At 40.0% G+C, this 27,500-nt stretch overlaps 1 protein-coding gene across 1 annotated transcript in view; it reads right to left on the bottom strand.

Annotated features, from left to right (window-relative positions):
* Positions 1-26,758, bottom strand: part of kcnq5a (potassium voltage-gated channel, KQT-like subfamily, member 5a) — a 218,619-nt gene extending 191,861 nt beyond the window's left edge. Inside the window, exon 1 of the mRNA XM_062059509.1 lies at positions 25,984-26,758. Coding sequence (XP_061915493.1) covers positions 25,984-26,318 — 335 coding nt within the window. The 5' untranslated portion in view covers positions 26,319-26,758. The remainder of the gene's footprint in view (positions 1-25,983) is intronic.
* Positions 26,759-27,500: the final 742 nt, after the last annotated feature.

Genomic DNA, 27,500 nt, shown 5'->3' on the forward strand with positions numbered 1-27,500 from the left:
GATGGGATTTGATTTGGTGCGCGGCATATACTTGCTGCGCGCAGCGGACGCTTGAGCAGTGCGCAATTGCGCAGGCACGCACCTTAGGTGAGGGGACGTTGCTTTGCAGTTCATGTGTTGTTGAAAACACGGCATTCCTCATCAACTTTTCTCTTTTTGGCGTCTCGGGTGTAAACCGTGCATCACTTGTCGCTGCATGTGCACCTTCACTCGCAGGTTACACACGGACACACGCCCATAAATAATACTTTTCAAAATAAAAGCAGCACAGTTGTATTGCGCGCAGGACATAGATGTTTTTTCAACTTTATTTTGTAATTGCAGTTGTTCACATTCACTCACAATCACGCATACGTCCACACGGAAGTAATACAAATAACGATTTTCAAAACAAAAGCAGCACCGTTGTATTGCACACTCGACATAGATACTTTTTAAAATTTATTTTGTAATTTATAATTGGCCTCACGCGGGCCGGACAGGGACGCACAAAGGGCCGGATGCGGCCATATATATATATATATATATATATATATATATATATATATATATATATATATATATATATATATATATATATATATATATATATATATATATATATATATATATATATATATATATATATATATATTAATGTGCATATTAGATGTGGGGGAAATTTTTAGATGCATCGCAATTCGGACATGGACGATTATAAAAATCGATTAGTAAACGTCAAAATTGGTAATCGATTTATTTATTGTAGATAAAGTAATGCAGACAGTTCTAAAATGTGGCTGACTGCAGCGAGCCACCTCACCGAGAGATCCGACCAGCTCCTTTATTTTAGGGCACTTATGTTCCAGTTTTGCACACATTTCCATTAATTCAATAAATGTGGGATTTAATTTGACTGTTTCTTTTTACAAATGCACAGTTTTATAAAGCGATAAACGCTTATTTAGTCAAACAAAATTTTAATTGAATCTTAGAAAAAATCTATTTAAAAAAAGGAAAAATTATAAACAAAAATTATATATATATTCATACATACATTTTATATATATATATATATATATATATATATATATATATATACATATACACACATATTCATATATAAATATATATATTTATTCATATACAGTATATGAATATATTTATTCATATATATAAATTAATCTTTTTTTAAATCGATTTTTGAAAATGATTAATTAATTGACAATTGCGATTCAGATGTAAAATATGATTTTTTGTGTACCCCTAATCAGGTAGGCTTGGTGTAAAAATTTGACCTCAACATTGTGCAGTAATAAATAGATAGTGATAGATGTATGGTAAACTATGTGTTTCATATCCATTATCAGTGAGAACAACTTAGGCTGCTCAGAGCGTAAGAACCAGCTCTCACGTGTTCTTTACAAAACACAATGAAATGTCCAACATCCAGCTGATGCAGACTACACATGTGGGAGGCGGCGGAGGGAGCAGATGTAACGACTTAACCCCTGGCGACCTCAGCTGTACCGCCTGAGCGGAAAAAAAAAAAAAAAAAAACGTCCACATCCGGCGTCCAGGCCCCTCCTCCTGTCAGCTTGGCTTCCTCCTGACGCTCAGACATCCAGTAGATAAATCTGATACATTTGTGCACGTGGACATGCTCGCTTTAAGCACTGACTCATAACTTACTATAAGACAACTAATGTGATATACTGTAGGCTATGTTGTACGGGTAAGCTAATAAATATGGATATGTTCCAGAATCCAGCGTGTATGGCGGATGTCAGCACACAGCGAGTCACATTTTTAGAAAAAGTAAAAGTCGTCAGCTTTGGCTACCAATAACAAAATGTACATTTTTAACTTTGTGTTATTGCAGATATTGGAATTGTTTTGATTTGAGGCTGTGTTTAAATTTGCGCTTAGAGCAGGGGTCTAAATCTCAATTTAGGAGGTAGAGTCAGAGTGAGGCTGGGCCGCACAAAGTGTTCACTTTACAACCACGTTTTAATCACGTGACTGAACTCGTTAACTACTTCCACCAGCAGTCATGGTAGGCCTTAAGTTGTTATACATGTAAGAGTTAATGTAAAATGTTTATATTTTGACACTGTCGAGTTGCACAGGGGATAGAGATACTCTGCGCTTTGTGTTGCCGAGAGATGTAACAATAAACGTAACAGTAAAACTACAGATGGTTTGTAGTACAAAAGTACAGTAAATAGAAATTATCCTAAAACTATGATTGATAACTGTTAGGGGTGTAACGTTGGATCGATATATCGATTAGGGTTGGGTATCGTTTGAATTTGAACGATTCCAATTCCGATTCTTTGTTTCGATTCCGATTCCTTACGATTCTCGGTTCCGGTTCTTTTAAGAGGCAGGGTCAAAAAAAAGTTTAGGATATTTTAAATGAGCTAGCTAACCTACAGTCTTTCTGAATGAAATAGTCTGACATTCTCCATCAAATTTTAATTCTATTAACTTTTTATGAACTTTACTATAAATTCCTCACAGGGCTGTTTTCAACTAGAATATAAATATCAAATCTATGAACTTGAATATAAATATTATAAATTATGAATACATTTTCCCAGGGGTACACTTTCCTCAAGAGAGCTTTATTTTTGAAAACCTCATGAAAACACATTTACACACAAGTGTATGATGCTGCAGGAAACCTCATGAAAACACATTTACACACACAAGTGTATGATGCTGCAGGTACTTAAAAATGTTACCGTGCTCCCACTGATGGGCTAACCTGGTGCAGAAAAGCAAATAAACAATAAGAAACAACTTGCAAAACCCAGTCCAGATTAGCAGCAGGTACAGTATAAAATCAGAGACAGTTCTTGTTTAGGAAAATGACCATATCCGCCTTCTCAGGCAGGATGCGTGAGCGTTCTGGACAGATAGTGTCTCCTGCTGTGGAAAATACACGTTCGCTGGGTGTGGAAGAAGCTTGAACGCATAAATAGGAGAAAGCTAGATCTGACAGCAAAGGATAAGTTTTTTATTGGTTCCACCGGACCACCACCATGTAGCAAGGTCGTCAGACATAAGTATCGGTGGAACGTCCTGGTACATCTGCAGCTCTCTCTCCACTCGTTTCTTGATGGATATGGAGCTCTGTTATTTTGCGGTTATTTCATTTTTTTTTTGTAAAGTAAAGCCACACTTTCGACCGCCGACGCCCGCTATCCATGCTTGAGCTTGACTGACTCGCTCGGCTATGCTAACACTTCCGGCGGTGGGCGCTTCTTCGTTGGTGTTCAGCATCTTCTTCTTCCGGTTCGGCGGACATATTTTTTTCCGGTCGGCGGACTGGTATCGAAAATAGGAATCGAAATTTAAACTTTTGAACGATTCCGGGAGAATCGGAAAGTTAGTCCCGGTTCCAATCGATACTCGATACTTGATACCCAACCCTAATATCGATAGATCGATTTATACACCCAAATATAAAGTACTGTAAATTCCGGACTATAAGTTGCTACTTTTTTCCTAAGCTTTGTACCCTGCGGCTTATCTATGGACTTTTCTTCGTTGACGGCCATATTGCAAAAAGTGTTTTTTTTGTTTGGGCTATGGGAGTTTGGTCACTGCAACTGCTGAAATGTTCTTCTTTTTAGAGCTTTCAACTGGAAGTAGAAAGTGACGTTCCATCTTTGAGCCTTCCATAGTCTTTCTACTCGTTTGGATTCTTCATTCATCACTCCAAGCAACGTTTGTAAGTTTAAAAATATAACTAAAACAATTCTTACCCACTAAATCTTCCCATGTGTGATGACTGTAGGAGTGTTTTCATGCATATTTGTACGTGCTATCCTAATGTAATCAAGCATTAGATAATATGCTAACACGTTTACGAGTGTCTGTAATGTTGTTAACTTACAACAAATTTTTTTTGTATTGTTTCAGTTTCACAAATTCCTCAGTAAACTCACCAAGACGTCACCCTGGCGTTACAGAGTCTGATTGGAGGCCTAGCTTCCGCAGCTAGTGGGTCCATGATGATGACTTCTATTTTGTTTGATCAGTCGTTTTACTGCCGTGTTACAGACACCGTCTAGAAACAATTAAGGTGTGTAAATAAACATTTACATTTCCGGTGCAGCTAATATATGGAAAAATATGTTTTCCCCTAAAGTGTAGTGGATAAAGCTTATATACGCTATAGTCCAGAAAATACGATATATCAATCTGTGCTCTGCAAGTTGGCTTTCTGGAAGATAGGTATCAATCAAACATCGATGTAAAAAACAATATATTGATTACATTGATAATCAAAAAAAGAAAACATTGGATTTAAAAAGGGCAGACTTTATATGAAGTTCAGCACTTTTAATGATAAGGATGTTAACTGTTTTCTGTCTGCCCATTTGTGACGTCGTCAAAACAAAAATGGCGTACAACTACAGTGGTCGGGAAAGGTCATACTTAACACAAAAGCCACACGACAACATCATTACTTTCAGCTGAAGCACGATTGCAAAAGACACAAAAAATAAAAACGACACAACACTATAATATAACCACTCAACTTTAAAACACAAAGAAGGCTACGGACAAAACGGAAGTTTTTGTTTTTTTAAAGTAGGAAAAACATTTTTATTTATGACTTTAACAGTGGTCACACTTTACGTACTTTACCAGCTTCTTTCATTACACCCTCAGGCCAGTTGGTCCGCGTGCTGCCAAAACTTGTTATGACTTTATGATGTTCCGTGTTAATTAACATGAGATTAGTAGCAGATCAAACCGCTGCTCATTTAATCTGAAAAGGTTGCACTTAATTTCTCAGATAACTCTGCTGCTAATTCACTCAGAAGAGATGTTGGTTGCACTTTATTTTTTATATTATTTTTGGATTATTTTTATGTTAAAAAACAGAAGCAAAAATAGAAGGTAAATCTACTGTTAAAATGTTAGTGATATAATTAATAGTGAGAATTAGGGATGTCCGATATTATCGGACTGCCGATATTATCAGACTGCCGATATCGGCCGATAAATGCTTTAAAATATAATATCGGAAACTATCGGTATCGGTTTCAAAATTATCGGTATCGGTTTCAAAAAGTAACATTTATGACTTTTTAAAACGCCGCTGTGTACACGGACGTAGGGAGAAGTACAGAGCGCCAATAAACCTTAAAGGCACTGCCTTTGCGTGCCGGCCCAATCACAGAATATCTACGGCTTTTCACACACACGAGTGAATGCAAGGCATACTTGGTCAACAGCCATACAGATCACACTGAGGGTGGCCGTATAAACAACTTTAACACTGTTACAAATATGCGCCACACTGTGAACCCACACCAAACAAGAATGACAAACACATTTCGGGAGAACGTCCGCACCGTAACACAACATAAACACAACAGAACAAATACCCAGAACCCCTTGCAGCACTAACTCTTCCGGGACGCTACAATATACACCCCCCGCTGCCTCCCCTACCTCAACCTCCTCATGCTCTCTCAGGGAGAGCATGTCCCAAATTCCAAGCTGCTGTTTTGAGGCATGTTAAAAAACTATGCACTTTGTGACTTCAATAATAAATATGGCAGTGCCATGTTGGCTTTTTTTTCCATAACTTGAGTTGATTTATTTTATAAAAACCTTGTTACATTGTTTAATGCATCCAGCGGGGCATCACAACAAAATTAGGCATAATAATGTGTTAATTCCACGACTGTATATATGGGTATCTGTTGATATCGAAATCGGTAATTAAGAGTTGGACAATATCGGAATATCGGACATCTCTAGTGAGAATAGCGAAGGGGTGTGATTACTTCCTGGATGCACTGAATGTATTGAATGTGTATAGAAGGTATACACTATGAGGGATGAGATGATACTTCCCAGTACACTCACACACACACACGCACACAATTTAATACTACTGTATGAGTGTACATCAGTAAATATGTGTGACATGTTTACAAGCAGCGAGGCCTAAATCCGATCGGTCGTGACTTGACTAATTGTTTAATAGAAAGTGCATGTTGTTGTTTTTCCCCTCGCAGACTCACGCACAATCCAAATCAGACAACTTTCACACCGAGCTCGGGGCGTCTCCGCTGCAGACCTTTTCCCACAGCGGCTCCACGGTCCAAGTCTGAGGCCTGTGAAGTGCCGGCTTGCTCACGCGAGGCTTAATGTTTCGTTCAGCCTGTGCAGCTGACAGCTTGTTGACCTTCTCGTCCACATGTGCTGCTGGGAGCTTCCAGTCTTACATAAGACAAATGTTGGACACTGTGGAGGCGCAACTTCGCTCGGGAATTGTCTAAATGCCGTGAGATGAGCAGATTTTTTTCATGACTTCCACCAAGCGCAAGTTGGGAGGTAATGTTTTTTTTATTTGACAGCAATTGTTCTGTCTGTTTCCTTGTTTGTGCGTGTACAACCACCACAATCATTTGACATCAATTATTGGATTCCCTCAAATAGTGTCTGGGGCCGTTTATTGACATAACTGTTATGTTTTTCCAGAACAGTTGTTTGTTTAAGCCAAGGGTGACCAACATTGTTTCCACTCTGATACATTCTGAATCGGGATGCTTTAATTATTTTTTTCCAAACCAATACAGATCACTTCCTGCTTTTCAAGACCGATACCTATAACAATTTTTATGTAGAATTAAGCGATTACGTTTCCATGAACTAAATTAGTCAGGTACTTGGGGCGGGGGGCGTGGTTAAGGGCGAGTATATTTACAGCTAGAATTCACCAACAAGTATTTCATACATATATATATATGTATGAAATACTTGACTTTCAGTGAATTCTAGCTATATATATACAGTATATATATATATACACAGTATATATATATATATATATATATATATATATATATATATATATATATATACACAGTATATATATATATATATATATATATATATATATATATATATATATATATATATATATTGTATTATACATATAAATAAAATAAATACTTTAATTTCAGTGTTCCTGAGGCTATCCAGTAGATGGCAGCATTGTCCTTTTTAACTTCTCCGTTCATGAATGAGTATATCATTTCGGCCACCGTGTTAAATGGAGAAGTCTGTTCTACAAAATGTACAGGCAACATACATACCCCTTCCCCTTCGAACTGTCCTGGATGAACTGAAATTCTTGTTTCCATTCGTTTTGGAACTTGCAAGCGTATTTCTTCATCTTGCTCGTCGACGGCGTCGCCATGTCTGTAACTTCCTCGTTCTTCTGCTTCGTCTCCTTGTTGTGTGCGCAGTTGTGCACTCTACTCTCTAAAAGCCATAGATGTTATGACGTCATTGGGCAGGCAAGCTGTTTATATTGTGGGAATGCGGACGTGAGAACAGGCTGTCCCCACTCTGGTCCACATTGAGCTTGAGGGGGCGTGGCCTCCAGTTCCGGCTGAATACCGGGAGTTTGTCGGGAGAAAATTTCTGCCGGGAGGTTATCGGGAGAGGCGCTGAATACCGGGAGTCTCCCGCTAAAAACGGGAGGGTTGGCAAGTATGAATTGATTATCGTGGACCCCGACTTAAATAAGTTGAAAATCTTATTCGGGTGTTACCATTTAGTGGTCAATTGTTCGGAATATGCACTGTACTGTGCAATCTACTAATAAAAGTCTCAATCAAGTATGTTTAGGAGGGTTGTATGTGACGTCACATCCGTCTTAATTCACACGGTGGTCAAGCAGCTTGAGCGTAGCAGCATTAAAACAGAGAGGGAGTGTAAAGTTTGAAAAGAAAATGTCGTATTTCTCTTCTGTTCTTCGGTGTTCCAATCATTCAAATACAGAGATAGGATATACCATTCGTAGAGTCTCGAAAGAAGCAATTCATAAAAGGTAATAAAGTCAGGAAAAAATGAAAGCACGTCGAAGGAAAAATATCACTTTCATCCTCTTGTGGAATACAATCGGACCGTGCTTGTGTCTGCAGTGAACACTTTGTAAAATGTTTGTTTGAACATTTGATTTGTTTGAGAAATTTCTGTGATCCAATCCAGTTTATTCTCTACTATATTAGTAGTGTTTGAGAGTAGAACTAAACGTAAAGAAACAAGAGATGGCAATAGTTTGTGTTCTTTTGTGGTTGCTATGCCTAAATATAACTAGGAAGACCTGCTTGTGCAAATAAACTAACGTCACGTTAAGTCCTAGTAATAAATACTGTGATTGTTCGTCCAATCAACAGTGTTTTAGTTGTCGATATTAATAACAGAAACTAAAAGTTTAGTTGTTGTTGTGCTGGAAAGCCAAGTGCTTTATTAGGCGCGGATAACCACATTATGGCGTCTTCGTGCTATTTGTTAGCATCAAGAAAATATCCTTAATAGTATTAGTAAACTTACTAGATGAATAAATCTCTCGTAGCTCAACAGTATATACTAAATCTTGATATCGCTAGCAAAGATTCATGCTGAACAACAGGGACATCTATAGCTAAATAATGAGACAAAATATACTTTACATCATAAAAACAACTGCAGACATGAATTGTAGATGAGACTAATATTTGTAGCAGGAAATCAACTGCAAACAAACTTATCCTTTTTCTCATTAGCGTCACGATCACAGCAGCACTCGTTATTTCAATCAAATACGTACCCCGACTTAAACAAGTTGAAAAACTTATTCGGGTGTTACCATTTAGTGGTCAATTGTACGGAATATGTACTTCACTGTGCAACCTACTAATAAAAGTCTCAATCAATCAATCAAAAACCGATGCACAAATAAGTTCAACTTTGTCTTTCACCGATTAATGTTTAATTTGTGGACCCCTCAGATGCATATACATGATGTGCCTCCAATCTTTTCTTCTCTTAATACCGTGTCAAGTGAAGTGGGGTAGCAGTAACCTCTTGGTGATGATAAATGGTATGTCTTTTTTTTTTTTTAAATATTTTTCTTAAGAGTGTAAAATCAACTCTATCCGATTTCAAATATTTTTTCTGTGATCCTTTTAATATTTGCCTCTAAACCTTTCAAATATAGCTCAAATCTTTGGCTAAATAAACGGTAGCATAATGGCACTTAGACCATTGCCTGAAACTCGGAAGTGCCCGGATGTGCCACTAGGTCACGTGATTGCAACCCACCAATTGCTTGGAAATTACTGACGTCATACCCGGCTCACGTCAATATGCGTGGTGGTCAAGCTAGCTCTGTTCTCAAAGGGCATGAGGCGCCATTAAGCCTTTCTTGAAGGAAAAAAGCCCTATAATTGGGTTGTTTTCGGCTGTACGAATCGTTCAAATCGCGGAAAGGATAAACATTTCTTCAGAGTTCCTCGAGAGGTAATCAAAAAGGGGGGAAGAGTGCAAAATTTTACGAAACGCAGAACGCAGAAAAGCAGCTCACACAGGGGAGCAGAGTCAAAGAATGCAGGAGTTTGCAGTGATCACTATTTCAGACGAAATAAGAAACTAAAGGTTTCTCATTGTCCCATTGGGTTGAGTTTTTCCTTGCTCGGATGTGGGATCTGAGCCGAGGATGTCGTTGTGGCTTCTGCAGCCCTTTGAGAAACTCGTGGTTTTGGGCTATATAAATAAACATTGATTGATTGATTGATTGACGACCGAATTTTCGGTGCATCACTTGTCAATAGTGTGCGAATAATAGGCTATATGTAATAAATTGACTGTATATTTTGATTCCGAAGAAATGGCAATTTAAAGGACCGGAATTGACGCTGTTGGCGCATTTGCTTACATTTGAGTTGAAAAATAAAGCTCCCGTAGATCCACGCTGATGGAAAGATTACAACCCTCCCAAATATATTACACTATATGCATCCATTCATGTATTATATTACTTTCATTTACTTTCACGTTAAAAAAACACTTATTTTTTAAAGGTGTTGCGACTTTTATTTTATTTTGTAGTGGTAGTCACTTCCTCTCGGTCTATTTCCTTTGTTTCACAATTCACATTTCACATTCTTTGCCTTGTAATATACAGTACTTGCTTCAGTCACCGCCTGCTGCCACCTTGTGGTTTGTATTTTCAGTTTTCCTCTTTTGGTGCAGTTCACCTTGCACTTACTACATTTATCCTTCGTCCTCGAGTTCCTGTGTTCCCCTTGTGGGCGGAGTTGTGAGACGTGCACAGCTGCTTCCAATTATCCCTAGGGCTACTTAAGCAGCACCTTGACAGCTGGATGGCACTCGGCGATTCCACTTCTCGGCTCTCCACGCCAGATGATTATGCTTCGAGTATTCTTGTACTTGCTATCTTGGCCATTCCCAGTGCCATCCAGCTTGGTGTTGTTTTTGTAGTTTGCACGTCTTGCTACTCCAACCCAAGTTTAGTTTATTTTTGTATATAGTAGTTTTTGTATTTTCCACAGTGCACATTTAGCTTTCTCTTTTTCGCACAGTTTGGATTGCTTTTGTGAGTACATTTCCTCAGTAAAATAACTGTTTTACTCACGGTCCGTCTGCATCCTTGGGTTCCTCTCTACTGTGTTGCACAGCATTGTGACAGAATCGCCGAGTCATCCATAGAACCTGCAGACGAGAATCCTATTTGGCTGGCTCTCAGGACTCATTGCCAGCAAATAAGCCATCACGAACAGATTGTCGAACCTGACAATGCTTGGGCAGGAAATGCACACACGCATCTTTCTCCATCACCCGCTCAGAGACAGCTCAACTTACAGCTGGAACCTCTTGTTCCTCCGTCGCCTCGACATCGGGTTTTCCTACCCAAGAGTCTAGCATACCACATCCGCCCAGATATGAGGGGGACTTTTTATACCACTGCTCCTTAGTGTTTGCACAGCAGCCTCAGTCGTACATGATGGACTCCACCCGTGTGGCACGCTGGGCTATAGAGGTGTGTGAGAGCAAACCAGAACTTCGTTCCAGCCTACCCCTGTTTTCTGCTGAGCTGCGCAGCATTTTTGATCACCCTTTGAAGAAACGAGAGGCAGGCAGCCGCCTCCTCGCTCCTTGCCAGGGGTCCTCCTCTGTAGCCGACCACTCAATTTCCTTCCGGATCCTGGCGGCGCAGAGTGGCTGGGGGGGAGAGAGCATTGCGAGGAATATTCCTGGCCAGTCTTAGCCCCCGCATCCAAGACGAGCTGGCTGCCCGCGACCAGACCCAGACCCTCGAGGAGCTAATTTCGCTGTCAATACGCTTGGACAACCGCCTACGAGAGCGACACGCCCAGAAGGGGGTGGATCCTCCTTTCCGCCAGATGTCAATCATCTGCCTGGTTCACCCAATCGCAGTCCAAACCTCAGGGTCTGTCGTTTCGGCCTTCTGATTGCGGTGCCTCGGTGGAGGTGGTAGTGGGGGCCGTGTCCATGCAGCTGGGTGGCAGCCGCCTGTCATCAGTGGAGAGGCGTCGTCGGCTGAAGTTGCAGTTGTGTCTGTACAGTGGAGCTCCGGACCACGTCATCACTCGCTGTCCTGCGCGCCCTACTAGGGACCGTTCAGCTTCCACCAGAGATCTTCCTCGGGAGAGATTACCTGCTCCTGCGGCGACATCTGGATCTTTTTCGCTGGTGGGAAGACTCCAAGTGGAAGGTACTCTGTCATGAGGGGGGCCTTGTCCTATTAAGGCACTAATTGACTCAGGGGCAGATGAGAACATTATTGACAGCGGGCTTGTTGAGACCTTTAAGATTCCTACTGTGGGTGTTTGAATGTATTGAGAATGTTAGTTCAATTGACGGGCACCACCTGACTAATATTACTCATCAGACACACGCCACATCTCTCCTTATTTCTGGTAATCACTGTGAGGAGGTCAATTTTTTTATAATGCCTTCTCATTCTGCACTTTTAGTTCTTGGACTTCCATGGTTGTGATGTCACTGTCCCAGCATAGATTGGACCACACTTAAAATTACAAATTTAAGGATTTTTTGTCATGGTCAATGTCTGTGCTCCGCTTCGTCTCCTACTAGTCCTGTCGTTCTTCCAATTCAACAGCCCACTGATCTTTCATTGATTCCTGAAGAATATCATTCGCTTAGTAATGTTTTTTGTAAAGATGTCGCTACCCCCCCACGGCCTGTACGACTGTGCCATTGACCTCCTTCCAGGGTCTCCACTATCTGCTTCGCGGTTGTATAATATTTTCCGTCCCGAACAGCGTGGGATGGAGGAGTATATCTCCTCTTCTCTCGCCGCTGGACACATTCGTTCCTCTTCTGCTCCTGTGGCAACTGGGTTCTTTTTTGTTAAGAAGAAGGATGGTGGGTATAGACTACCGCGCCCTTAACAAAATTACTGTTAAAAATAAATACCCTCTTCCACTGCTGGAGTCTTCGCTTGCTCTTCTGCATGGTGCAGTAGTATTTACTAAACTGGATTTACGTAACGCGTATCACCTCGTGCGTATTTGTGAAGGCGATGAATGGAAGAAAGCTTTTAACACCCCTCTTGGCCACTTTGAGTATTGCGTCAAATTCTCCTGGTGTCTTTCAGTGTTTAAATAATGATGTTCTCCGCGACAAGGTAGGCCATTTTGTGGCAGTCTATTTGGATGACATACTTATCTTTTCAAGCTCCATTGAACTACACCATCAGCAAGTCTGTTTGGTCTTGCAGAGACTTTTGGAAAAACCGATTTGTTCAGCCCCAAAAAGTGCACTTTTCATTCTCCCAGTGTCGTTTTTGGGGTTGATTGTGGAGAGGGGGCAGGTTAAGCCAGACCTAGCTAAGGTCCAATCTTTGGTAGACTGGCCAACGTCGTCCTCCAGGAAGCTGCTGCAAAGGTTTCTGGGGTTTGCAGACTTTTACCAACATTTTATTAGAGACTTCAGTAAAGTAGCTCAACCTTTAAATAGATTAATGTCCTTTAAGGTTCCTTTTGTGTGGTCTTCGGAGGCTGACCAGGCTTTTCGACACCTTAAATCCTTTTTACCTTCGCTCCAGTGTTAGTTCACTCTAATCCTGATCTCCAACTTTTTGTCGAAGTAGACGCATCTGACACCGAGGTAGGAGCTGTTTTGTCCCAGCATTCCAGTTCCGATCAGACGCTGCAACAGTGCGCCGCCTTCTCCAAACACGTTTCACCTGCAGAAAGGAACTATGATATCGGGAACTGAGAGCTTCTGGCAGTGGTCCTCGCCCTACCAGAATGGAGGCACTGGCTGGAGGGTGCCAAACACACCTTTATCATTTATAGGGATCATCGGAACCTAGCCTACCTCCGCTCTGCCCAACATCTCAATCCCCGCCAGTCTCGGTGGTCCCCTATTCCTCACAAGGCTTGACTTCTTTATCACCTTTCACCCTGGTTCACTCAAAAGAAAATCTGACGCTTTGTCAAGAACGTTCTCTCCCCCAACAGAAGATACTCTCCCAGAGACCATCCTTCACCAGTCCCCAGTCTTTTAGTTTTGTCACCGTTCAGTCCATTCGATGAAAGTTTAAGCCTTGGTGGAGGCTGTTATTTTACACATTTTTAACCCACCAACGAGAACTGCAAAGAAAAGCTTACTCGGCATCCTATCCATATACATTACCACCATTATATCTGACCAGTAGGAAGGTGTTTAGGCTGAAATTGGCTCTCGCGTCACGTGGCTGGCAGCGCCTTGATTCGTTTAAAGCTCTTGCGCGCGGGCTGACGCATTACTTGCAATTCTCTTCCGGAACGCTAAGGGGCAGTGTCTCCTAAGTGAGCAACGACTGCAGTCAGACGAGCTATTTCCCTTCTTGTGCGTTCGGGAGCCATTACGACCGCAACATCTTGCCACTGTCGTTGGCACAGGAACTAATCATTCAGAAACGTAAGTTTACTTTTAATGTACATTTATCTCATAAACCGGAGGAAAATATGTTGATGAAGTTGGACTGTGCCACACCTGAACGAGTCACGACAGAGGATGCTAATGGGCTGTTCAGGACATGGGGACACCAAAGAGCTATGTAATTAAAAACTAAAATATATAAACAAAACTGTTGAATAACAATTTTTTTTATTGATGTGCAAACTTTTTGTGCAAATCAAGAATCACTGCAAACGACAACACAACAAGCTGCAAACAACACACATACTAGGGGGGCTAAAAAATAATCAAATCACATCCAAATGACAATTTTTCCCTTAATTATTCCAATTCTAAATCGATTCATCGTTTATGACAATCTTTTTTTTTTTTAATCACACCTTATTCCCCCCAGATAACGAATTTGGGGATTTAAAAACATTACACTTTTATTGATCTTATCATCAGTGTTGATACTGCTTCCTTTTTTAAGTTTTGTTTTTCTTTTTTTTTTAGTACCGTAGTGTATTAATAAGTATTGTGTTTGTATGTCTTCCTAATTGCCTTGTAAATTTCTGGAAGTATTGTAAAGCTGGAGCTGCTATATTTTCTTTTATTACATGGATTAACATTCTGTAATTTTTGTAAATGAAACTTTCAAAATAAGTTTTTAAAAAGTCGGCGAATGTGAGTGTGAATGTTGTCTGTCTATCTGTGTTGGCCCTGCGATGAGGTGGTGACTTGTCCAGGGTGTACCCCGCCTTCCGCCCGAATGCAGCTGAGATAGGCAACAACACCCCCCGCAAACCCGAAAGGGACTAGCGGTAGAAAATGGATGGATGGATGGATTTTTAGGCCAACACTGCACATATAAGTCTTACGTCAGCAGCCAAGATGAACTTTTGTAACCTGTAACTTGTTTTTTGATTCATCATAATTCAAATACCAAAATAACATATCAGTGAGAATCATTTTGATTTGAGAATGGATTTGTGAATCGAATAGTCACGGCAAAAATCAAATCATAAGGTGCCCAAATATTCCCACCCCCGTATTTATTTTCAGATTGAACAGTTTGCATGTATTCTCAATTTGTAGCTTTCTCTCATGCAATAAGCTATCCATCCACTTGGGTAAAACAGAATCCATCCTGTTTGGGTCCCACATCAAACTTAAGAGAGTCAATCACTTCACCATAAAAGTAGGTGACAGTGTCATCACCAGGAAAGATGAGGTCACCTACCTAGGTTCCATTCTAGAGGCTAACCTTTCCTGTGATAAAATGGCAACCAAGATAATCAAAAAGGTTAACCAACGAACGAGATTTCTCTACAGAATTTCCTCTCTGGTCAACAAAAGCACCTTGAGGATTCTGGCGGGAACTCTCGTTCAACCCTTTTTCGATTACGCATGCACCTCCTGGTACCCTAGCACCTCCAAAACCCTCAAATCTAAACTCCAAACATCTCAGAACAAGCTAGTCACGTTACTTCTAGACCTCCACCCCAGATCCCACCTCACTCCTACCCACTTCTCTAAAGTGGGCTGGCTCAAGGTGGAGGACAGAGTTAAACAACTTGCACTGAGCCTAGTCTATAAAATCCGCTACACCTCCCTGATACCGAAGTACATGTCAAACTACTTCCTTAACGTAAATGACCGCCATAACCACAACACCAGGGGGTGCTCCACTAACCACGTTAAACCCAGATTCCGAACTAACAAAGGTCTTAACTCATTCTCTTTCTATGCCACATCAATGTGGAATGCGCTCCCAACAGGTATAAAAGAAAGGGCATCTCTATCCTCCTTCAAAACCGCTATAAAAGTTCACCTCCAGGCAGCTACAACCCTAAACTAACACCCTCCCCGGATTGCTAATAATCAAATGTAAACAATCAAATGCAGATTCTTTTTCTTATGCCTTCTGATCTCTCTCTCTCTCTCTCTCTCTCTCTATGTCCACTACTTGATGTCCATATCACCACCCCCCCACCCCACCCCCCCTCCACACTCCTGATTGTAAATAATGTAAATAATTCAATGTGATTATCTTGTGTGATGACTGTATTATGATGATAGTATATATGATAGTATATATCTGTATCATGAATCAATTTAAGTGGACCCCGACTTAAACAAGTTGAAAAACTTATTCGGGTGTTACCATTTAGTGGTCAATTGTACGGAATATGTACTTCACTGTGCAACCTACTAATAAAAGTCTCAATCAATCAATCAATCAATCAATAAATACCGCATGGTTGCGGTTGATTGCGTAATCCCAGGATGCAGAGAAGGCAGGTGGTGTGCAATTCCTTTATTATAAGGTACCAAGCAGTGTGTAAAAAAACAAGAGTACCACCTTAGGAGAAACAGTCAACCGCGGGTGAGAATGCAAAAGAAAGCACCAGAGCATGAGCATGAAAAGAAACGCAAAATATAACTATCATATTTTCCGGACTATAAAGCACACCAGGATATAGGCTGCACCCACTAAATTTTAGAAGAAAAAAATATCTATATATTAGCCGCACCAGACCTTAAACCGCAGACATATAAGTTTTGAAATTAGTTATTTATACAGAAAACATTTGTAAATGTTTATTTACATACCTTAATTGTTTCCAAACGGTGTGTGTAACACGGCAGTAAAAGGGCTGATCAAACAAAACAGAAGTCATCGTCATCGATCCACTAGCTGCAGAAGCTAGCTCTCCAATCAGCTAAACAGACTCAATAACTCCACGGTGACGTTTTGGTGAATTTACTGAGGAATTTGTGAAACTGAAATAATACAAACAGAATGCCATTTGAGGTTAATAATACTAACACAGGCACTCGTAAACGTGCTAGTATATTCGCTAATGCTAACTGCGCTACCTTGATTACATTACGATAGCACGTACAAATATACATGAAAACACTCCTACACACAAGGGACGGTTTTGTAAGGAAGAATTGTTTTAGTTGTATTGTAAAACTTAGCTTGAAGTGATGAATGAAGAATCCATACGAGTAGAAACGTTACTAGACAAAACGGCACTTCTACTTCCGGTTGAAAGCTCTAAATGTCAGGACACTGCAGCACATGCAGTGAGTGAACTCGTCCCAAAGATAGCGCCATAGCACAAACAACAACACCCCTTTTGAGTGTGTTTGCCTGAGTTTTTTAAAACTTTTTGCATTGTAGCAAATAGTTTCCTTAAAATAGCCGCACTGTTTTATAAACCGCATTGTTCAAAGTGTAGGAAAAATGTTGCGGCTTATAGTCAGGAATTTACGGCACACCACAAAGGTGTGCATTCAACACTGCATCTGCGCTGTCTGAGAAACGGCACTGTCAATTATGACATGAAATGTTCACAAACAAAGAATGATAAACATGCATCACTTCAAAATAGTTTCCTTAAAATAGCAGCACTGTTTTATAAACCGCAGGGTTCAAAGTGTAGGAAAAATGTTGCGGCTTATAGTCGGGAATTTACGGCACACCACAAAGGTGTGCATTCAACACTGCATCTGCACTGTCTGAGAAACGGCACTGTCAATTATGACGTGAAATGTTCACAAACAAAGAATGATAAACATGCATCACTTCACAAACAAATGGACAGACTGGAAGAAAAAAACGGATGCTTTAAAGAAGCAAAATGATGAAAAGGATCCCATTTAATTGTAAACGATGTGTAAAATTGATGATTGGGAGCAGAACACATGCATGAACAATGTGATTATGAGTGGGCTCCACATCACAGGCAGGCCTAACGCCAGGGAGATCAGAGGAGGGGAACCAGAGCAGAGCAACAGGTGGCCAACTTTCTGCAATAAAAAGGGGGTGGATGTCAACAACATCGATGCATGCATTCCAATTTCTGGCAGGAGTCATCATCTGACAAAAACGCATCGCTGACATCGCCAAGGAAGCCCTCGGCTTAAGGAAGCAGGAGGATATTCAAGACACTCGAAGCGCCAACTGCAACATCTAACATCAAACGGAGGACTGGAAGAAGGAGAAGCACTTGTTGTCAAATATGTCATCCTCCTCATCCACAAGGAAAATGAAAGACACAACTCTATCTGAGAAACTCAGAAGACTTTTTAACCAACAAAGCATCCCAGTACACTTCAAACCAGGCAACACCCTGAGACAGAGACTTGTGCATCCTAAAGACCGGACACCCCACACCCACAAAAACAATCTGGTGTATGCTATCCAGTGTAATGATGAATGCACTGATTCATATATTGGGGAAACAAAACAACCACTATCAGAACAACCCTTCTATCAAACAACTTCAATGGGCGACATTGATAGGAGTGGAGCAACAGAACCAATTAAGCAATTAACTAATTAGTTTAACATATTCATTATTTCCTGACTATTATTCCTTATTTCCTCTTTTCCTTAACATTGCATGAACTGTTTCGACACCTTCTTTTCCTTCCTCACACATCAAGTGAACCAAAGTTAAATGGGAAAATGTAGGCAGGTGCAATATTGTTAGTCTCAACATGTAAAATATATGGTGTAAATGACTAAATACACTCTGCTTCTTCCTAATCCTTTTCAGACATGTTGACTTGTGCAAAATGTTTCGTGGAACTTGTTAGGGATGTCTGAAGAAAATAAACCGAATAGTATTTTAACATGATTGGGGGCCGAGCGCCCCTAAAGTTCACCTCCTACAACCGGCCCTGGTTGTTTGTTAAAGTGGACATAACACAAGTGTGTTATTGTTTTAGTGTCAAGGATAGAAAAAAGTGTACTCACACAAAAGCGTGGTAGACGAACGTCCACTCTCTGGGTGTTTCCAGCTTCAACATTGTATTTTTGTTGTAGAATTTTGGTTGGGAAATGACCAAATGTCAATGGTCAAATCAACGTCAGAACCAAACATTGATTAAACATTGTCAAAAAGCATGTTGTTTCAACGTTATTGTTTGAGTTGCTCAACATCAGGACCTAATTCAACAAGTTCTCAACATTGTTTCAATGTCTTGTGCATGCTGCGAGGTAAGAAAAGTTGGTTTCGCTTAATAAATGTGATCGGTATCAGTATCGACCGATCATACTCATGGATGATCAATATCAGCAGCATAAAACCCTTATCAGAGGACCCTTCTATCAAACAACTTCAATGACATTGATAGGAGTGGAGCAACAGAACCAATTAAGCAATTAACTAATTAGTTTAACATATTCATTATTTCCTGACTATTATTCCTTATTTCCTCTTTTCCTTAAAATTGCATGAACTGTTTCGACACCTTCCTTTCCTTCCTCACACATCAAGTGAACCAAAGTTAAATGGAAAAATGTAGGCAAGCTCAATATTGTTAGTCTCAACATGTGAAATATATGGTGTAAATGAATAAATACACTCTGCTTCTTCCTACTCTTTTTCAGACATGTTGACTTGTGCAAAATGTTTCGTGGAACTTGTTAGGGATGTCTAAAGCAAAATAAACCGAATAGTATTTTAACATGATTGGGGGCCGAGCGCCCCTAAAGTTCACCTCCTACAACCGGCCCTGGTTGTTTGTTAAAGTGGACATAACACAAGTGTGTTATTGTTTTAGTGTCAAAGATAGAAAAAAAGTGTACTCACACATAAGCGTGGTAGACTCCCTGGGTCTTTCCAGTTTCAACATTGTATTTTTGTTGTAGAATTTTGGTTGGGAAATGACCAAATGTCAATGGTCAAATCAACGTCAGAACCCAACATTGATTAAACATTGTCAAAACGCATGTTGTTTCAACGTTATTGTTTGAGTTGCTCAACGTCAGGACCTAATTCAACAAGTTCTCAACGTTGTTTCAATGTCTTGTGCCTGCTGCGAGGTAAGAAAAGTTGGTTTCGCTTAATAAATGTGATCGGTATCAGTATCGACCGATCATACTCATGGATGAGCAATATCAGCAGCATAAAACCCTTATCAGAACAACCCTTCTATCAAACAACTTCAATGGGCGACATTGATAGGAGTGGAGCAACAGAAACAATTAAGCAATGTGGGCTCTGTATGTGGGCTCTGTACCGAGGATGTCGTTGTGGCTTGTGCAGCCCTTTGAGACACTTGTGATTTAGGGCTATATAAATAAACATAGATTGATTGATTGATTGAAGCAATTAACAAATTAGTTTAACATATTCATTATTTCCTGACTATTATTCCTTATTTCCTCTTTTCCTTAACATTGCATGAACTGTTTCGACACCTTTCTTTCCTTCCTCACACATCAAGTGAACCAAAGATAAATGGTTCACTAAATGGAAAAATGTAGGCAAGTGCAATATTGTTAGTCTCAACATGTAAAATATATGGTGTAAATGAATAAATACACTCTGCTTCTTCCTACTCTTTTTCAGACATGTTGACTTGTGCAAAATGTTTCGTGGAACTTGTTAGGGATGTCTAAAGCAAAATAAACCGAATAGTATTTTAACATGATTGGGGGCCGAGCGCCCCTAAAGTTCACCTCCTACAACCGGCCCTGGTTGTTTGTTAAAGTGGACATAACACAAGTGTGTTATTGTTTTAGTGTCAAAGATAGAAAAAAAGTGTACTCACACATAAGCGTGGTAGACTCCCTGGGTCTTTCCAGTTTCAACATTGTATTTTTGTTGTAGAATTTTGGTTGGGAAATGACCAAATGTCAATGGTCAAATCAACGTCAGAACCCAACATTGATTAAACATTGTCAAAACGCATGTTGTTTCAACGTTATTGTTTGAGTTGCTCAACGTCAGGACCTAATTCAACAAGTTCTCAACGTTGTTTCAATGTCTTGTGCCTGCTGCGAGGTAAGAAAAGTTGGTTTCGCTTAATAAATGTGATCGGTATCAGTATCGACCGATCATACTCATGGATGAGCAATATCAGCAGCATAAAACCCTTATCAGAACAACCCTTCTATCAAACAACTTCAATGGGCGACATTGATAGGAGTGGAGCAACAGAAACAATTAAGCAATGTGGGCTCTGTATGTGGGCTCTGTACCGAGGATGTCGTTGTGGCTTGTGCAGCCCTTTGAGACACTTGTGATTTAGGGCTATATAAATAAACATAGATTGATTGATTGATTGAAGCAATTAACAAATTAGTTTAACATATTCATTATTTCCTGACTATTATTCCTTATTTCCTCTTTTCCTTAACATTGCATGAACTGTTTCGACACCTTTCTTTCCTTCCTCACACATCAAGTGAACCAAAAATAAATGGTTCACTAAATGGAAAAATGTAGGCAAGCGCAATATTGTTAAATATATGGTGTAAATGAATAAATACACTCTGCATCTTCCTACTCCTTTTCAGACATGTTGACTTGTACAAAATGTTTCGTGGATCTTGTTAGGGATGTCTGAAGCAAAATAAACTGAGGAGTATTTTAACATGATTGGGGGTTGAGCGCCCCTAAAGTTCACCTCCTACAACCGGCCCTGGTTGTTTGTTAAAGTGGACATAACACAAGTGTGTTATTGTTTTAGTGTTGAATATAGACAAAAAGTGCACTCACACAAAAGCGTGGTAGACAAACGCCCATTCTCTGGGTCTTTCCAGTTTCAACATTGTATTTTTGTTGTAGAATTTTGGTCGGGAAATGACCAAATTTCAATGGTCAAATCAACGTCAGAACTAGGGATGATACTCGAAACCGGTTTTCCCGGTTGTTCGATAAGAAAAGAACCGAGTTCTCCGACTCGAATCCCTTTTTGAGAACCGGTACCTGTTATCGAGACCACTATAGTAAAGAAAAAGAGTTGGTTCTTTATTCGAACCCCTCGGAACGAATCCCGTCCCGACCAGAAATGCTCCGTGTGACATCACAAGAAATCAGTCACGTAGCTCAGTCATTAGGCGCAGATAGCGAAAGCAGGAAAAAAATGGACGGGAAAAAGTGCTCCAAGGTGTAATAAAGTTCAAAACAAAAGGTATAATCCAATGAATAACTTTACTGAGAGATTTGAGCAGGGTACAAACACATGAAGAACACTTCTACGACCCACCGGAAACATGGCAACCAGGCTAGCAACGCACCTCCTTTACGGCAGCTGTCGCAACGTTCTTATAGCAACCGCAGCACATACATATATGACAATGACATGATCTCCCTTTTTCAACTTTTGTTTTTCTTTCCTTGTAAACAAAACAAAATCACACTGTATATGTGTTGTCTGTCTAATTATAAATAATGCAGACGAGGCGTGTTGGCTGAGTTCTTGACGTTTACTTTCACGGGCGACGACATGCAACAACACTTTTCGGGGCTACCGCGCATGCTCGTCACTCCCGTTGCATGATGGGTAGTGTAGTTGTTATATTCCCTAGCTCATAACATCTTTCCCCCTATAAAGAAATAATGTTAAGTCAATAAAGTGTATTTCTTTTTTTAGCTTTAACTTTTCATTTTTTAGCATTGTAACCACATTTGCAAACAACTTTTCTCTTCATAGAATTTTCTTTCAATAAAGAAATAAAGTGCAAAAATGTCAAAGCATCATAACAAACAGTTATGTCAAATAGCAGAAGAATTGCACTTTTTGGAGAGCTGTATTATTTCCAGTTTTGTGCCCAAGGGACTGATTTTATTTAACACTATATTATTTATACACCTATAGTGATCACAGAGACAGGTTGTTTTTGTGTTACTGTATATATTTGTTTTTCTGAAAATTCCCACTTAATATACTTTGGGTAACAACAGTCAATATTTATTTATTTTATTTTTTTAGGGGGGCAACACTCAAAGTTTATTTATTTTTTAGATTAAATTGTTTTCTTATATAATAAAAGTGAGCTTTTGTTAAACCAAATATTGTGTGTTTTTTTCCATATACAACAACCTATCTGGACTCGATAAGAGAATCGATAAGGAATCGGTTCGATAAGACGATTCAATAATAGACTCGAACTCGATAATTTCTTATCAAACATCATCCCTAGTCAGAACCCAACATTGATTAAACATTGTCAAAACGCATGTTGTTTCAACATTATTGTTTGAGTTGCTCAATGTCAGGACCTAATTCAACAAGTTGTCAACGTTGTTTCAATCTCTTGTGCCTGCTGCGAGGTAAGAAAAGCTGGTTTCGCTTAATAAATGTGATCGGTATCAGTATCGGCCGATCATACTCATGGATGATCAATATCAGCAGCATAAAACCCTTATCAGAACAACCCTTCTATCAAACAACTTCAATGGGTGACATTGATAGGAGTGGAGCAACAGAACCAATTAAGCAATTAACTAATTAGTTTAACATATTCATTATTTCTTCCTTTCCTTAACATTGCATGAACTGTTCCAACACCTTCCTTTCCTTCCTCACACATCAAGTGAACCAAAGATAAATGGTTCACTAAATGGAAAAATGTAGGCAAGTGCAAAATTGTTAGTCTCAACATGTGAAATATATGGTGTAAATGACTAAATACACTCTGCTTCTTCCTACTCCTTTTCAGACATGTTGACTTGTGCAAAATGTTTCGTGGAACTTGTTAGGGATGTCTGAAGAAAATAAACCGAATAGTATTTTAACATGATTGGGGGCCGAGCGCCCCTAAAGTTCACCTCCTACAACCGGCCCTGGTTGTTTGTTAAAGTGGACATAAAACAAGTGTGTTATTGTTTTAGTGTCAAAGATAGTAAAAAGTGTACTCACACAAAAGCGTGGTAGACTCCCAGGGTCTTTCCAGTTTCAACATTGTATTTTTGTTGTACAATTTTGGTTGGGAAATGACCAAATGTCAATGGTCAAATCAACGTCAGAACCCAACATGGATTAAACGTTGTCAAAAAGCATGTTGTTTCAACGTTATTGTTTGAGTTGCTCAACGTCAGGACCTAATTCAACAAGTTCTCAACGTTGTTTCAATCTCTTGTGCCTGCTGCGAGGTAAGAAAAGCCGGTTTCGCTTAATAAATGTGATCGGTATCAGTATCGGCCGATCATACTCATGGATGATCAATATCAGCAGCATAAAACCCTTATCAGAACAACCCTTCTATCAAACAACTTCAATGGGCGACATTGATAGGAGTGGAGCAACAGAACCAATTAAGCAATTAACTCATTAGTTTAACATATTCATTATTTCTTCATTTCCTTAACATTGCATGAACTGTTCTGACAACTTCCTTCCAGTGAACCAAAGATAAATGGTTCACTAAATGGAAAAATGTAGGCAAGCGCAATATTGTTAGTCTCAACATGTAAAATATATGGTGTAAATGACTAAATACACTCTGCTTCTTCCTACTCTTTTTCAGACATGTTGACTTGTGCAAAATGTTTCGTGGAACTTGTTAGGGGTGTCTGAAGCAAAATAAACCGAATAGTATTTTAACATGATTGGGGGCCGAGCGCCCCTAAAGTTCACCTCCTACAACCGGCCCTGGTTGTTTGTTAAAGTGGACATAACACAAGTGTGTTATTGTTTTAGTGTCAAAGATAGAAAAAAGTGTACTCACACAAAAGCGTGGTAGACTCCCTGGGTCTTTCCAGTTTCAACATTGTATTTTTGTTGTAGAATTTTGGTTGGGAAATGACCAAATGTCAATGGTCAAATCAACGTCAGAACCCAACATTGATTAAACATTGTCAAAACGCATGTTGTTTCAATGTTATTGTTTGAGTTGCTCAACGTCAGGACCTAATTCAACAAGTTCTCAACGTTGTTTCAATGTCTTGTGCCTGCTGCGAGGTAAGAAAAGTTGGTTTCGCTTAATAAATGTGATCGGTATCAGTATCGACCGATCATACTCATGGATGAGCAATATCAGCAGCATAAAACCCTTATCAGAACAACCCTTCTATCAAACAACTTCAATGGGCGACATTGATAGGAGTGGAGCAACAGAAACAATTAAGCAATGTGGGCTCTGTATGTGGGCTCTGTACCGAGGATGTCGTTGTGGCTTGTGCAGCCCTTTGAGACACTTGTGATTTAGGGCTATATAAATAAACATAGATTGATTGATTGATTGAAGCAATTAACTAATTAGTTTAACATATTCATTATTTCCTGACTATTATTCCTTATTTCCTCTTTTCCTTAACATTGCATGAACTGTTTCGACACCTTCCTTTCCTTCCTCACACATCAAGTGAACCAAAGATAAATGGTTCACTAAATGGAAAAATGTAGGCAAGCGCAATATTGTTAGTCTCAACATGTAAAATATATGGTGTAAATTACTAAATACACTCTGCTTCTTCCTACTCCTTTTCAGACATGTTGACTTTTGCAAAATGTTTCACGGAACTTGTTAGGGATGTCTGAAGCAAAATAAACCGAATAGTATTTTAACATGATTGGGGGCCGAGCGCCCCTATAGTTCACCTCCTACAACCGGCCCTGATTGTTTGTTAAAGTGGACATAACACAAGTGTGTTATTGTTTTAGTGTCAAAGATAGAAAAACGTGTACTCACACAAAAGCGTGGTAGACTCCCTGGGTCTTTCCAGTTTCAACATTGTATTTTTGTTGTAGAATTTTGGTTGGGAAATGACCAACGTCAGAACCCAACATTGATTAAACATTGTCAAAACGCATGTTGTTTCAACGTTATTGTTTGAGTTGCTCAATGTCAGGACCTAATTCAACAAGTTCTCAACGTTGTTTCAATGTCTTGTGCCTGCTGCGAGGTAAGAAAAGTTGGTTTTGCCTAATAAATGTGATCGGTATCGGCCGATCATACTCATGGAGGATCAATATCAGCAGCATAAAACCCTTATCAGAACAACCCTTCTATCAAACAACTTCAATGGGCGACATTGATAGGAGTGGAGCAACAGAACCAATTAAGCAATTAACTAATTAGTTCAACATATTCATTATTTATTTACTATTATTCCTTATTTCCTCTTTTCCTTAACATTGCATGAACTGTTTCGACACCTTCCTTTCCTTCCTCACACATCAAGTGAACCGAAGATAAATGGTTCACTAAATGGAAAAATGTAGGCAAGCGCAATATTGTTAAATATATGGTGTAAATGAATAAATACACTCTGCTTCTTCCTACTCCTTTTCAGACATGTTGATTTGTGCAGAATATTTTTTGGAACTTGTTAGGGATGTCTGAAGCAAAATAAACCGAAGAGTATTTTAACATGATTGTGGGTTGAGCGCCCCTAAAGTTCACCTCCTACAACCGGCCCTGGTTGTTTGTTAAAGTGGACATAACACAAGTGTGTCATTGTTTTAGTGTTGAATATAGACAAAAAGTGCACTCACACAAAGGCGTGGTAGACGAACGCCCACTCCCTGGGTCTTTCCAGGACGTTGTACAGGTAGTTCTGGAGCCAGCGGTAGCGCGCGTTCCTGCGGCCGCCCTGCGCGCTGTACGTCAGCGGCTTGCCCAGCAGGCTGAGCCGGGCGCCCTGCTTCATGTCGGCACCGGGCGGCCCCAGCCCGTCCCCGATCCGCACCGCGTTGTTCATCATCCTCTGGCCGCACTCGACATCCCTGAGGGGGAAGTTCCGCGCCAGGCGTCCCGGGGAAGTCGTCTTCAGCCAGAGTCCACCGACACCACCAGCGCTCTCGTCGCCGCCGTCGTGACCCCGCGGCATGGCATCACCAGCGCGGGCGTGGAGGGCGCCGGGAGACCTCGGTGGACGTTCACATGCGAGGAGGTGCGTGGAGACTTTTTAATTGGACAAAAGTGAAAGCGTCTGCTCTCGTCTGGCACATTTCAAGTGTCCGCTCCAAACTGTCCGTTGGCACGTGTGCGCGGCGGCAGAAGAGTTGGGTTGCGATGAAGTGGGTCCATTTGTGCTGAGAGGGCTGGGGGTGTGTTCTCCACACTCAGCCGCCATCGCAGTCCTCTTTTACGAGCACCAACACACTTCTTCATTACAGCTGCTGCTCATGCCTCACACAACAACTGCTAACGCGCACCAACATTTCACTTTACAACTTAAACCATAGTTTTACTATTATGTTTATATAGATAAAACACCTTAAATGTTCTACGTGGCTGCATTATTAAATTAACTGTTAAACTAAAAAAAAAAAATATGTCGTCTTTATTTCACCCTAAACTTGTTTGATTCCCGCCATCACCCACTTCCTGGTTGACTGACCATGTGACCCCTGACGTCACGGCTATGTCGCCTGTGGTCACAAAACACATAGCCGTGACGTCAGTGGTCACATGGTCAGTCAACCTGGAAGTGGGTGATGGTGGGAATCAAACAAGTTTAAGGGGAAATAATGACACTTTTTTTTTTTTTAGTTCAACAGTTAAATAATCGATAATACATATATATTTAAGGTGTTTCGTGGTGTCAATTCATATACATACATATATATATATATATATATATATATATATATATATATATATATATATATATATATATGTATATATATATATATATATATATATATATACTACCGTTCAAAAGTTTGGGGTCACCCAAACAATTTTGTGGAATAGCATTCATTTCTGAGAACAAGAATAGACTGTCGAGATTCAGATGAAAGTTCTCTTTTTCTGGCCATTTTGAGCGTTTAATTGACCCCACAAATGTGATGCTCCAGAAACTCAATCTGCTCAAAGGAAGGTCAGTTTTGTAGCTTCTGTAACGAGCTAAAAAAATTTCAGATGTGTGAACATGATTGCACAAGGGTTTTCTAATCATCAATTAGCCTTCTGAGCCAATGAGCAAACACATTGTACCATTAGAACACTGGAGTGATAGTTGCTGGAAATGGGCTTCTATACACCTATGTAGATATTGCACCAAAAA

Source organism: Entelurus aequoreus, linkage group LG09, assembly GCF_033978785.1.
Source record: "Entelurus aequoreus isolate RoL-2023_Sb linkage group LG09, RoL_Eaeq_v1.1, whole genome shotgun sequence".
Classification (NCBI taxonomy): Eukaryota; Metazoa; Chordata; class Actinopteri; order Syngnathiformes; family Syngnathidae; genus Entelurus; species Entelurus aequoreus.